This window comes from Triticum aestivum, chromosome 1D (assembly GCF_018294505.1).
Source record: "Triticum aestivum cultivar Chinese Spring chromosome 1D, IWGSC CS RefSeq v2.1, whole genome shotgun sequence".
Lineage (NCBI taxonomy): Eukaryota > Viridiplantae > Streptophyta > Magnoliopsida > Poales > Poaceae > Triticum > Triticum aestivum.
Window position 1 is genome coordinate 63,080,117 of NC_057796.1, and position 13,465 is coordinate 63,093,581.

The 13,465-nt window shown below is 42.0% G+C and overlaps 2 protein-coding genes across 2 annotated transcripts; both read left to right on the plus strand.

Moving 5' to 3' along the window:
* Positions 1-394: 394 nt before the first annotated feature.
* Positions 395-11,149, plus strand: LOC123157865 (probable serine/threonine-protein kinase At1g01540). The gene is made up of 10 exons (XM_044576057.1): positions 395-490; positions 2,580-2,841; positions 2,937-3,165; positions 3,267-3,417; positions 8,355-8,575; positions 9,302-9,566; positions 9,678-9,720; positions 9,814-9,905; positions 10,113-10,161; positions 10,890-11,149. The coding sequence occupies exons 1-10, from the start codon at positions 395-397 to the stop codon at positions 11,027-11,029; spliced, it is 1,548 nt and encodes a 515-aa protein (XP_044431992.1). The 3' UTR covers positions 11,030-11,149.
* Positions 11,150-11,259: 110 nt separating this feature from the next.
* LOC123180316 (uncharacterized) lies at positions 11,260-12,853 on the plus strand. The gene is made up of 3 exons (XM_044592336.1): positions 11,260-11,445; positions 11,520-11,639; positions 12,495-12,853. The coding sequence occupies exons 1-3, from the start codon at positions 11,335-11,337 to the stop codon at positions 12,585-12,587; spliced, it is 324 nt and encodes a 107-aa protein (XP_044448271.1). The 5' UTR covers positions 11,260-11,334; the 3' UTR covers positions 12,588-12,853.
* The last annotated feature ends 612 nt before the right edge of the window (positions 12,854-13,465 follow it).

The window sequence follows — 13,465 nt, forward strand, 5'->3', positions numbered from 1 at the left end:
CGCAAAAAAAAAGAACGAAAAACCTGGTTTTAGGGTATCGGCTAAAATTGCTCTAAGGGTGTTGCACTTATATAGATGGATCGTGGAAATCGTCTCCACCAAGAAAGATCATGCCACTGGTAGTGCTATCAAAAGTTCCAAACTGAACTATGCGAGGCATTGTCACCTAATTAACTCACTTTTACCAAACTGCAAAATGCTGTGCGCGATCACATTGTGTGCCCACTAACCTTCAGACCCCTTAGTCTGAACGTTGAAAGGGAGAGCATGTAGGTCTCCACTTTTCCAAGTCTCGATAAGGTTAGGTGCCGTTGTTCCAACTCCATTGATTAGTCGCCCATTGTATCCATCGTCTTCACTTCTCCTGCCTCCCGGTTGTCCTCCCGCAACGGCCATGGATGTGGCATCTCCTAGCTCCGATCGAGATCCGCAGGCAGGGCTGCACCCCTCCGCCAGCGCCAGCTCCAGCTCCAGCCCCATTTCCAGGTCAGTACGTAGTGCTTCTACGTTTTGCTCTGCGGCTTTGGTCGATATTGCGCAATCCCCTGACTAGCTAACTTCATGATCCAGATGCCGTAATACACCATGAAAATCTTCTTTTTTTTCCGGGGAATCAGTATACATGTGATCCTCCTATTTATGAGAAAGTTTTGGTGGAACCCAGGCTCCATGACACCCGTTTTTCTGTTCACGCACGAAAATCATATTTTGTGAACATAGAGACTTTAAAATTTCATGATGAACTAGGCATCTCCTAATTACGTGTGTATGTATGCTATGCTATGTCTCTCTGACTTGCTCCCATACAGATTCCTGCTTGCAAATCTGTTATTAATCATAGTAATCCGGTTGTTGCTTCTGACTATTAGTATTTGTTTCTATTACTAATATGTGAATAATATTTTCCATATAATATACGATAAATATTTAACATGGGAAATCTAATACTCTCCCTGTAAAGACATATAAGAGCGTTTAGATCACTACTTTAGTGATCTAAACGCTCTTATATTTCTTTACAGAGGGAGTAATATTATTTCGTTTTTGGAAAGACATCTGGCTAGGCAATGCTAGCCTCCGAGAACAATACCCAGCCTTATACAACATTGCACACGATAAGAATAACACTATTGCGCAAGTGCTCAGCTCATCCCCGCCAAATATTTCGTTCAGGCGGGATTTGATTGGCACCCGACTTATGTCATGTCTGGATTCGATTATCCTGACACAAGGTCGTGATGTGTTTCGCTGGAACCTTACTACATCGGGGTCTTTCACAGTAGACTCTATGTATCGTGCACTCACGCATTCTGAGGTACCGGTGAGTAATAACAAAAAAAATTGGAAAGCGAAGGTACCACTTAAAGTCAAAATATTCATGTGGTATCTCCATAGGGGAGTTGTCCTAACAAAAGACAACCTCGCACGATGCAACTGGTCGGGAAGTAAGAAGTGTTGTTTTTGTACTCATGACGAGACAATTAAACACCTCTTTTTTCACTGTAAGTTTGCGCGTTCTACGTGGTGCCATCCAAATAGCGTCAAATTTGTATCTGCCCACAAGTGTTGCCAATATTTTTGGTCATTGGCTGGACGGTATTTCAAATGCATACAAAACGGTAATAAGGGTGGGAGCGTATGTCTTATTATGGTCGCTTTGGCTATGTAGAAATGATGTTGTTTTTAATGACAAAATTGTTTCTCCTTTGCAGGTTATTTTCCGTTGTACGCACTCGCTTCGTACGTGGTGTACGCTACAACGAGCGGAGTACCAACCGCTATTCAAGGCGGTGTGTACGCTGTTGGAGTAGGTGGCTACGGAGGTTTTTATCCAACATGGATGGCAGCATAATCTCCGGCTCGGTCCACCATCTCTTTCGACATAGGCATAGTGTCAGTCTATGGACTCTACTGTTGCCGAATTGCCGGTCTTTTATCTTTCTGTTAATCAGACTACTGGTGTTTGGCTGTGTGCATCCTAGTTATGCAGAGGCCGGGTGATACTCTTAATGCTTTGTATCACTTTGATGCTACATTTTGAGATAATAAAAGCACCCTTTATCGAAAAAATGATTGTTAGTAATATTTTTTAATTCAATAGTCTTTTACATGAACATATTAATAGTCAAAGTTATAGAAGTTTGACTGCACTCTTCTAGAACATCATCTCTTTTTCAATGGGTGCACTCTGTTCTCTAATTTACTCATTCTTAAGGGTTTTCATTTGTACCAGCAGAGACAGTAACATGGCTAGCAAGTTAAAAATGCAGCAAGTTTAACTATCCGACTACTACAACAAATCACGGATAATTTCTCGGAGGAGCGAAAAATTGGTCAAGGCACATATGGAACAGTTTACAAGGTAATATGACATGCTTGGTTTTTGACTCTGAATAAAATAATGTAGTGCATTAAGCAATCTTACTTGGTTAATTAGAACTGGCAACCTTGTGACACACTTTCTAATTAAAACACAGCAGAAAATCGAAGATAACATGATACTTATTCCTTCTGCTTTTCAAATGATATGGACTTATGAAATGAATTGGGGCTATACCCTGGACTTTTGACTTGAGTAGGGGGTGCATGCCAGTGGGGAAGAGATAGCTGTAAAGCTGCTCCATAATAACCTGCAAGGAACTGACGATGAGCAATTCAAACGTGAGTTTGAAAACCTCATGAGGCTTGATCATCAGAACATTGTACAGTTAGTCGGCTATTGCTACGAAACACATCATAAACCTATGCTGCACAATGGAGAAACCATTTACGCTGAAGAAACAAACAGAGTGCTCTGTTTTGAGTATATGCCAAATGGGAGCCTTCGAAATCATATTTCTGGTACAAGACTTCTCCACTTCGATCATGTTACATGGAGTATTTAGCATCTGAAGAAAATAAGGCTATTTCGTTGAAACTTTTGTTTAAATTTGCAGAGGAATGTGATGGACTTGACTGGCAGACACGTTATGAAATTATCAAAGGAATATGTGAGGGCTTAAAATACCTTCATGAAGGATTCAAAGAACCAATTTACCATATGGACTTAAAACCTGATAATATACTGCTAGATGAGAATATGATGCCAAAACTAGCTGATTTTGGCTTGTCTAAGCTCTACGATGGAGAACAATCGATGATCACTCAAATTCTTACAGGAACAATGTGAGTGATCAAATTTCTCCTGCAAATAAGTTGTATCTTAGTGAAGCAGAATATGCTAATTATATACATTGTACCTGTTATATTTATGCTGCCATGCTCAGTGGATACTTGCCACCGGAATATTTATTTGAACACATAGTCTCGAAGAAGTTGGACATATTCAGTCTTGGTGTTGTAGTGACGAAGATAATTACGGGACCTAGAGGCCCCACTAGAAGGGGTGAAATGACACAACAAGAGTTTACTAATCAAGTAAGTAATGCTATTTTCACTTCATAAAACAGATCAATTGTCATTTTTGCAAATATTATGACAGTCTTACATTGCAAAGTACTCTTGCCTTACATATTAGTGTATTTTGTTCATAAAATTAATGTATTTCCTATTCCAAATTTCTATTGCAACACCAGTTTTATGTTTCGTTTAACAACCTAGTAAATATTCAACTTTATTTTCTACAACTTCGATCCATTTTGCTTGTTCTTGTCTCTTTTTTTTGGAAAAGGAGGATCAGTCCCCCACCCTCTGCATCATAATGACGCACACAACCATATTGATCATTACTATGTCTTACAATAAAAAATCCTAAGGATGCAATGACATGAGACTAGCGTTGTAGCTAATCTCGTTATTGCATTTGCCCACTCCGAATTTGTGTGTGCAGATTAAGGTCAAAGTTATACATGACCAATCGCACGCATTCTAAAATGACATAAAAATAGAATGGAGGTAGTATTATCTATGCATGCAAAGTACTCTACTATTCCTTACTTAATATCAATGTAAGCAGCACTATAGTATTTTGTAAAAAAAAAGGAGACACTGGAGCTATTTTACTGTTTTCTTGTTCATCAACGATGTAACGCCCACGATGCGGCTATATCTCCCACGTGTCGAGGCACGACTTAGAGGCATAACCGCATAGTGGTTTTGTCGCAAGAAGGGTCATCTTCACACAATCCCATGTAATGAACAAGAATGGGATAAAGAGTTGGCTTGCAATCGCCACTTCACACAATACATAAATATAATTCATACATCATCCAAAATACAAACATATAGACCGACTACGGTCAAAATCCAGATGAAAATAAGACAACCCCAAATGCTAGATCCCCGATCGTCCCAACTGGGCTCCACTACTGATCATCAGGAAAAGACACATAGTGACGACCACGTTCCTCGTCGAACTCCCACTTGAGATCGACCCCATAATCTGCACTGGCATCGTCGGCACCTGCAACTGTTTTGGTAGAATCTGTGAGTCACGAGGACTCAGCAATCTCACACCGGCGAGATCAAGACTATTTAAGCTTATAGGAAAGGAAGGTGTAATAAGGTGGAGCTGCAGCGGCAATAAGCATATGTGGTGGCTAACATACGCAAAAGAGAGCGAGAAGAGAAGCAACGGAACGGTCGTCATCTAGCAATGACCAAGAAGTGATCCTGAACTCCTACTTATGTCATACGTAACTCAGACCGTGTTCACTTCCCGGACTCCGCCGAGAAGAGACCATCACGGCTACACACGCAGTTGATGTATTTTAATTGGGTTAAGTGACAAGTTCTCTACAACCGGACATTAACAAATTCCCATCTGCCTCATAACCGCGGGCACGGCTTTCGAAAGATAATACCCTGCAGGGGTGTCCCAACTTAGCCCATCATAAGCTCTCATGGTCAACGAAGGATAAACCTTCTCCCGGAAAAACCCGATCAGTCTCGGAATCCCGGTTTACAAGACATTTCGACAATGGTAAAACAAGACCAGCAAAGCCACCCGAATGTGCCGACAAATCTCGATAGGAGCTGCACATATCTCGTTCTCAGGGCACACCGGATGGGCAAGACGTCGGGTTGGCATAGACCCTGGTTGCCCAGGGGGCGCCGGTCATCGCCCAGTTTGGGCCAGCACTCGAAGGAGCACTGGTCCGGGGGTTTAAAATAAAGATGACCCTCGGGCTCGCGAAAACCCGGGGGAAAAGGCTTAGGTGGCAAATGGTAAAACCAAGGTTGGGCCTTGCTGGAGGAGTTTTATTCAAGGCGAACTGTCAAGAGGGTCCCATAAATCACCCGACCGCGTAAGGAGCGCAAACTCAAGGAACATAATCCCAGTATAACAGAAACTAAGGCGGCAAGAGTGGAACAAAACACCAGGCATAAGGTCGAGCCTTCCACCCTTTACCAAATATATATAGATTCATTAATTAAATAAGAGATATTGTGATATCCCAACATATCCATGTTCCAACATGGAACAAACTTTAACTTCACCTGCAACTAGCAACGCTATAAGAAGGGCTGAGCAAAGCGGTAACTTAGCCAAACAACGGTTTGCTAGGAAAGGATGGTTAGGGGCTGACATGGCAATATGGGAGGCATGATATAGCAAGTGATAGGTAGCGCAGCATGGCAATAGAGCGAACAACTAGCAAAGCAAAGATAGAAGTGATTTCAAGGGGTGGTCATCTTGCCTGCAAGGTTCTCAGAGTTGTCGAAAGCTTGATCCTCGTAAGCGTACTCAACAGGTTCCTCGTTCACGAACTCGTCTCCCGGCTCTACCCAAGACAGGAACACAAACAAACGAAACCACAATTAACCACGAGAAATGCACAAGCAACATGATGCAAAACATGTATGATATGCAAGATATGATATACGATGCATATGGGTGCTCCGGAAGGAAAATGATGAACAAGGCAGTAAATTGGCAAACCAAGCATGCCACTGGAAAGATGAGATGATTTCGGTCGAAATCGATATAAAGATCACCGGAAACGGATGCACGGTTTGCAAATGGCAAGCATAACAAGAATGACACGAAGCTGCGATTAACAGCATGATAGCACTTAGAATGCAACAAGAAACAAAGCTACAGCACTTCAACATAGCAACAAAGCATATGACAGTAATCTACAGGAGATGCTTGAAAAAAGATGGACACTGAGCTACGGCTAGTTCACAACATATCAAGCTCAAACAAGCATGTCAAAAGTGCAAAAGATAACAGGTTCATAGACTTGATGAAAAACTGGACATGGCAGAAAACAGCATCAGGTAGCAATGTTCAGAGCACGAAATCAACATGCTACAGGAACTTAAAATGGCAAAACAAGGCATGGCAGTATTCTACTAAATACATATGACAAAAGTCCCTTACTGACCATAAGCCAAAAAGGACCAGAAGATATGATGGCAAGCATGTAAACATAGCAAGTTTCGTTATCAGGTTTCAGACTTCGCAGAAAACAGAGCATGGCAGAAATAATAATATGAAGGCATGTTGGTGAGCTTGATGCACTCACTACAGAGCAATGCATGACAAAAAAAATCATACCTACAGTAAGATGGCATGTTTATGAAGCTATCCATGGTAAGAATAAATGCATAACATGTATGGATCAACTACAATAAGCTTGGCCAAATTGCATATCATGTTAAGAATCTACCAGAAATATTTTATAGCAAAAGTAGAGCAAGATTGAGTCATGCTATGGTACTCCATAATTGCAGACAAGGGCAGGAATGGATCAATTACAACTATAGCTACAAAACATCCTTACTGAACATCTCCAAAATATGCATGGATCTCTCTGTAGCATCAAGTTTACATGGCAACAAAATAACAGCAGACAGACTTAGAGAAAACACCAAGTCCCTGAAATCAGAAACATTACGGAGCCTACTTTGCATGCTTGTGCTAGTCACCACAGAGATCACAAAAATACATGGCATACACTACTGGAAAGATGGCATGGCAACACATGTAGAGCTCATGCCCATAAGATGCACAGATTTAATGATACAAAAATGACAAATCTCCAAGTTCTGCTAAGAACCAGAGGATAACAGCAACTAGCCCTCTTGCAACAGAGATTTGGGCATCAAGATGACCTCTAATGAACATGGTGCAATTGAACAAAATGAAGAGCATCACGAGACGAACAACTTGACATATTACACGCGCGAAACGGAGCTACATGCAAGAAGTTATGCAACGATGAACATGGGGACTTGCAGTAAAAATCACAGAACTTGGCAGTTTCGGGGGGAAGAGAAAGTCAACGCCCGGAGTTATACCAGATCGGATCGAGGCCGACGTTCGAGGGAGCTCGCGGTCACCGGCGCTGGGGAAGAGGAGGGAGGCGCGCGGCTCCGGCGACGCGGGAGGAGGGAGTGGAGGCGGCGGCGCCGGCGAGGAGGGCGGGGGCCCGCGGGCGACGGCGGCGGCGAGCACGGCGGGTGGCGGCGGGTCGCCGGCGGCGGGGCGCGGCGGCGAGGCGGCGGGTGGCGCGCGCGGCGGACGGCGCGGGCTCGGGCCGCGGGGGCCGGGGACGGGCTCCGGCGGCCGCGCGGTGGAGGAGAGAGAGAGGGGCCGGCGGGGTGACGTGGCGGCGCCCGATTCGCTGCGGCCGTCGGTGGAGATGTGTCCGGCGCGGATGGACACGTCCGGCGCGGCGCGAGGGAAGTTGCTAGGGTTTGGACTGCGTTCGTTTTTCGAGAGGGTCACATATTTATAGGTAGAGGGAGCTAGGAGACTCCAAATGAGGTGCGGTTTTCGCCCACACAATCGTGATCGAACGACCTAGAGCATGGAAGAGAGTTTGGTGGGTTTTGGGCTGGTTTTTAGGGGGGTTTTGCTGGACACACAAATGGACTTTGCGGATGCCCGGTTAACCGTTGGAGTACCAAACGACCTCCAAATGAAATGAAACTTGACCGGTGGTCTCCGGGTGGTATATTAAGGCCACTTGACAAGTCTCGGTCCATTCCGAGAAAGTTTGACACCCGCTGACAAAAGAAAACAAGAGGGATGCGCCGGAGGAGATAGGAGCGCCGGATTGCAAAACGGACAACGGGGAAAATGCTCGGATGCAAGAGACGAACACGTATGCAAATGCAATGCACATGATGACATGATATGAAATGCATGACATGAACAAAATGCAAAACGAAAGACAAAACCCGACCACGGAGGGAATATCATAGCACATAGCCGAAAATGGTAAGAGTCGGAGTTACAAATATGAAAAGTTACATCCGGGGTGTTACAAACGATTAGAAAAAACAAGCCTTATAATTTCAAATGCAGGATTTATCATCCTAGCCTACCTCAACTTGCTTGGGACAAAAGGCTTTGTTGTTGTTGGGGGGATTTATCATCCTAGCTGTATGCTTCGATTTCATAGGTACATGTAAACTGGAGGAAGAGGTTGCAGGAAACAGGGCATGCTTCCCAACCACTAGAAGCGTATTGCAACCAAGTGAAAATATGTATTGAAATAGCATTGACGTGCATGGAGAATGATAGGCACAAAAGGCCTACTATAGTGGATATCACACATAAGTTGAACCAGACTGAAACTGTGATCAAAGAGTTGAAAAATGATCAGGGTTACAGACGAACAAGGTAATTAATACAGTTAGTCGTATGAGTATGCCCAGACTTTCCTTCTTTACAACAGTGATGCATTCATCCATTTTCGTGATATTTGTCTAGTTAAGTACTCCCTCCGTCCCATAATATAAGATCGTTTTTCAAGCTATGTTACCTGGAAAAACGATCTTATATTGTGGGACGGAGGGAGTAGTTATTAAAAAATGGCTGTGTGCATCATGTGATGCAGAGGCTGGGGTAATCCCCTTCCCAGAAAAAAAGGGACATGAATCCTTATTCATTATTTAATATATTTAAGCTACTTAAATTTTGAATCCGGAGGCAAATTACCTTGATATATGATTGCCTCTGCATGACTCGAAAGTCTAAACTGCTTTGTTCTTTGTTCTTTGAAATAATATAGTATCTAGGTATCATTTACATCTGAAATTAAATATGTTTGTTCCAAACATTTAAGAGTGAAAAAGTGAAGCAAAGTCTCTGGATTATTGCTTAAGCCCACCTATTTACAAATAATGGAGAACTTTATGTCTTTGAGACACCAGTTTGGCCATGGCTCACCACTCACAATGCACGAACAAGGTAAAGCGTGCTATTCTGTTCAATCTTTGGTGTTTTTTATAGAGTTAAATTTGTGTATGGGACCTTTTAGCAGAAACATTTTGGTAGTCAAACATTGTAGATTGTCGCGATAGGCACAGTTGGCTGTCTTACCAGGTCTTTATTCTCTTTTTACAGCAACAATATTATTAGGGATGTTGTAGCGCAAGGAAGTGATCAACGTGATTATGATGCTGTACATGATGAAAACCCATCAGTCATGCACCCTGTTGAGAGTGGTGTATCAGAAAATCTAGAGGGAGCTAAGAATGAATACGCAGCTGCAGAGTACGACCCGCTGCCAGCAGTAGATGGGCTAAGAATCACTGGTGAAGCTTTTCCTGGAAGAGAACTTCAAGTGAGTGGGTATTCCATCAACGGGACCACAAGCTGCAACTTTGAGGTGCGCTTTATAAATGCGTTTCAACATATTCTGACATTCTACCAAATTCCTGTGTTTCTGAGTCCTGTACAATTCTCACGTTTGCAAAATGAAAATAAATTGTGCATTCAGTGGGTACGCCATTTGGAAGATGGATTGCAGAAGTTCATAGAAGGTATATATATATCCATTATCTGCTAGGAGGCTTTTATTTTATATTGGTGTACTGTAAGAAAATTCAAATTAACATTATCTGTCCCTGATGCAGGTGCACGGCAGCCCACATATCTAGTTACCGCGGATGATGTGGACACTATACTAGCCGTTGAGGTCCAGCCACTAGATAACCGAGAAAGAAAGGTAAATCCTCTCGTCTGACCATTCTCGATTGGAATTTTTGTTTTAGCTTGGTCTTCTTTGGTTACAACTATCTCCGTATCCATCAAGAAATTAGTACGGCACCCATACATTGTTTGTTTGGATAGTACAAAAGGGTTGGCCATTATAACTTTCAGTAGAATGCTCATTATATTTAACTCTATTTGAAGATTTTCTTTCGTTTTGCAGGGGGGCATCGTTAAGGTTTATGCTAATGAGGAAAGAAAAATTCCTTGTGGTGAGTTTGCTGAGATAATATTTGCATCTTGCATAGATGTCGTGAACTTTCCTGTTCAAATTGCACATGTTTTGTTTCAACTAATGATGTATCTCAGCTCCATGCCCCCCCTAAAGAATAATACTATTGCGCAAGTGCTCAGCTCATCCCCGCCAAATATTTCGTTTAGGCGGGATTTGATTGGCACCCGACTTATGTCATGGAATAATCTATTGTCCCGTCTGGATTCGATTATCCTGACACAAGGTCGTGATGTGTTTCGCTGGAACCTTACTACATCGGGGTCTTTCACAGTAGACTCTATGTATCGTGCACTCTCGCATTCTGAGGTACCGGTGAGAAATAACAAAATAATTTGGAAAGCGAAGGTACCACTTAAAGTCAAAATATTCATGTGGTATCTCCGTAGGGGAGTTGTGCTAACAAAAGACAACCTCGCAAGACGCAACTGGTCGGGAAGTAAGAAGTGTTGTTTTTGTACTCACGACGAGACAATTAAACACCTCTTTTTTCACTGTAAGTTTGCGCGTTCTACGTGGTCAGCCATCCAAATAGCGTCAAATTTGTATCCACCCACAAGTGTTGCCAATATTTTTGGTCATTGGCTGGACGGTATTTCAAATAGGTACAAAACGCTAATAAGGGTGGGAGCGTATGCCTTACTATGGTCGCTTTGGCTATGTAGAAATGATGTTGTTTTTAATGACAAAACTGTTTTGCCTTTGCAGGTTATTTTCCGTTGTACGCACTCGCTTCGTACGTGGTGTACGCTACAACGAGCGGAGTACCAACCGCTGTTCAAGGCGGTGTGTACGCTGTTGGAGCAGGTGGCTACGGAGGTTTTTACCCAACATGGATGGCAGCATAATCTCCGGCTCGGTCCACCATCTCTTTCGACATAGGCATAGTGTCGGTCTATAGACTCTACTGTTGCCGAATTGTCGGTCTTTTATCTTTCTACTTATCAGACTACTGGTGTTTGGCTGTGTGCATCCTAGTTATGCAGAGGCCGGGTGATACTCTTAATGCTTTGTATCACTTTGATGCTACATTTTGAGATAATAAAAGCGCCCTTTATCGAAAAAAAATGCCCCCCCTAAAGAATTCCTCGAATAATGTTAATTCTGCAATGCTTTTGTTTGAGTGCAAAAAGAGAATATTTAAAGAACCATCATGCATATTTCTGAGTACAGAATCATTATCTGTGCAGATCCTGAAACTAAGGAGCTTATCAAGCAAACCCTTTCAGTTGGCCATGTGTCTTATGAAGTTCTTCTGCCTGCGGTCGGTCCAAGGCTCAAAGAATTTTTCTACACTCTTTTTTATGTCACATAATCTTTGAAACATTAACTTTGCAGGTTCCGGTTTTAGAAACGTGGGAACCTGCTGTATTGGCAGTAACGAGGAAAGGTTACAGCATTAAGTGCAACGGACAGTGTGGTGTTGTTGTTACAGAAACTTTCCAGCAATACATGGCTGTATGTTTCCTATAATTGGCCGTCTCTTGTTTCTGATTATACTCTGTCCAGTCACAGTAAAGCGTGACTTCCGTGATAGAACCTTGTAAAATAGTGTTGTCTCTGTAAATAGCCAAGTACTCCTTCCGTTCCAAATTAGTTGAAGGTCTTGCTTTGTTTGGGTCAAATTTTTTACGAAGCCTATATAAAAATTTGTTAATATCTACAACATCATATATATAGTATGAAAAACATATATTATGATGAATCTAATGAAACTAATTTGGTGTTCTAGATGTTGATATATTTTTCTCTAGCCTTGAAAGTTACTCCCTCTGTCCCAAAATAAGTGTCTCAACTTTGTACTAACTTTAGTACAAAGTTTTACTAAGGTTAAGGCACTTATTTTGGGACGGAGGGAGTAGAAGTCAAGTTAATTTGGAATGGAGGGACAGGGAGTATAGATTGGCGCCGTGGAATTTATATTAGTAACATATTTTCACATGAAGTACTTTCATAATGGTATAATTTAGTAGGTTTTGTGAATATAATAAAATGACTTGTCAAATTTGCAGAAATTCAAGTAAAAATAGCACTTCTTTCCTGACCGGGGATAGTAATTGTTAGTTTTGCTTCATGCATATTTTTACTTTTGGGTTCTCAACTGTTGAACTGAGCATTGCATTGTCTTGTTGTGCATGCATAAATGACAACTAATCTAGCATTGCTCACAAAATGAAGAAGACAACTAATCTAGCATTGCTCACAAAATGAAGAAGACAACTAATCTAGCATTCCTCACATAATGAAGAAGACAACTAATCTAGCATTCCTCACATAATGAAGAAGACAACTAATCTTGGTCTATATTTTCAGATCAGTATCCCATGTGGGCGTCCTACTGAATTTTTACTTCAGTCTGCTGATGGTGATGAGTGTAGTCTCAAGCCTGCAGAAAATTCCCAGTGAGTTTGAAACTATGTACTACTCCCTCCGTCCCACAATATACGATAGTTTTTTAAGCTATGTTAGCTTGAAAAACGTTCTTATATTATAGGATGGAGGGAGTATTTCATTACATAATCTGAATTCGATGGTCTGTCGAAGGCTCGACAAATAACACTTTTCAGTTTAATATCATCATTGTTTGTGTCTCTGCGGTATTTATATTTTAGAACGTAAGAATCGTATGGAGACATCGGTACTAAAGGCCTGATTGGATTGTTGTTTTCCATGCTTTTACACCTGTAAAAGATACAGACCTCAATCGGTCATTTCTTTTCCAGTTGGAAATAACAGATGGCTGGTGATATACACTTGTAAAAGTAATACGGGTGTATAAATTTACCCCCATTCCAAGCGGGGGGGGGGGGGGGGGGGGGGGGGCTAAGTGTTGGTTCTTTGGATTTTGCAGATCACGAGATACTATTGTTATAATACTGAGGGCGTTCAGGATGCTGGTACGACTTGCTTGTCTAACATTTTGTCATTTGAACTGGCTTTGATTCGTGCCTGGTATATATGCACGTGAAGTTAGCACTGTCATGTGTTTTCGTAGGATATCATGATATGCAGTAGGAGCAATAAGTTCACATTTTCTTTTTTGATTTTATTAGGTACATGATGAAATGAAATGCAGGCTATTGAGAGGATTAGAGCGAAGATTGGGCGCCTTCAAGTTGGAGTAGAGTAGAAGGTTGGGGTTGCTTAAAGTTATTTATGTTTGGCTTGTGATTCTTGCGTGCAGAATGAAAGAACAAGCTTGGTTTCCTGCATTTTGTTGGTCTGTCTATCGGACTGTATGTCTGTGTCTGCTCTGCTTTTTTTTTTGAAATGGAGGAGGACCC

Coding starts and splice junctions, on each gene's coding strand:
- LOC123157865 (XM_044576057.1), top strand. CDS start 395: ATGGATGTGGCATCTCCTAGCTCCGATCGAGATCCGCAGGCAGGGCTG. Junction 9,567..9,677: donor CCACAAGCTGCAACTTTGAG/GTGCGCTTTATA, acceptor TTGTGCATTCAG/TGGGTACGCCATTTGGAAGA. Junction 9,721..9,813: donor ATTGCAGAAGTTCATAGAAG/GTATATATATAT, acceptor TCCCTGATGCAG/GTGCACGGCAGCCCACATAT.
- LOC123180316 (XM_044592336.1), top strand. CDS start 11,335: ATGCATATTTCTGAGTACAGAATCATTATCTGTGCAGATCCTGAAACT. Junction 11,446..11,519: donor ATGAAGTTCTTCTGCCTGCG/GTCGGTCCAAGG, acceptor TTAACTTTGCAG/GTTCCGGTTTTAGAAACGTG. Junction 11,640..12,494: donor CTTTCCAGCAATACATGGCT/GTATGTTTCCTA, acceptor CTATATTTTCAG/ATCAGTATCCCATGTGGGCG.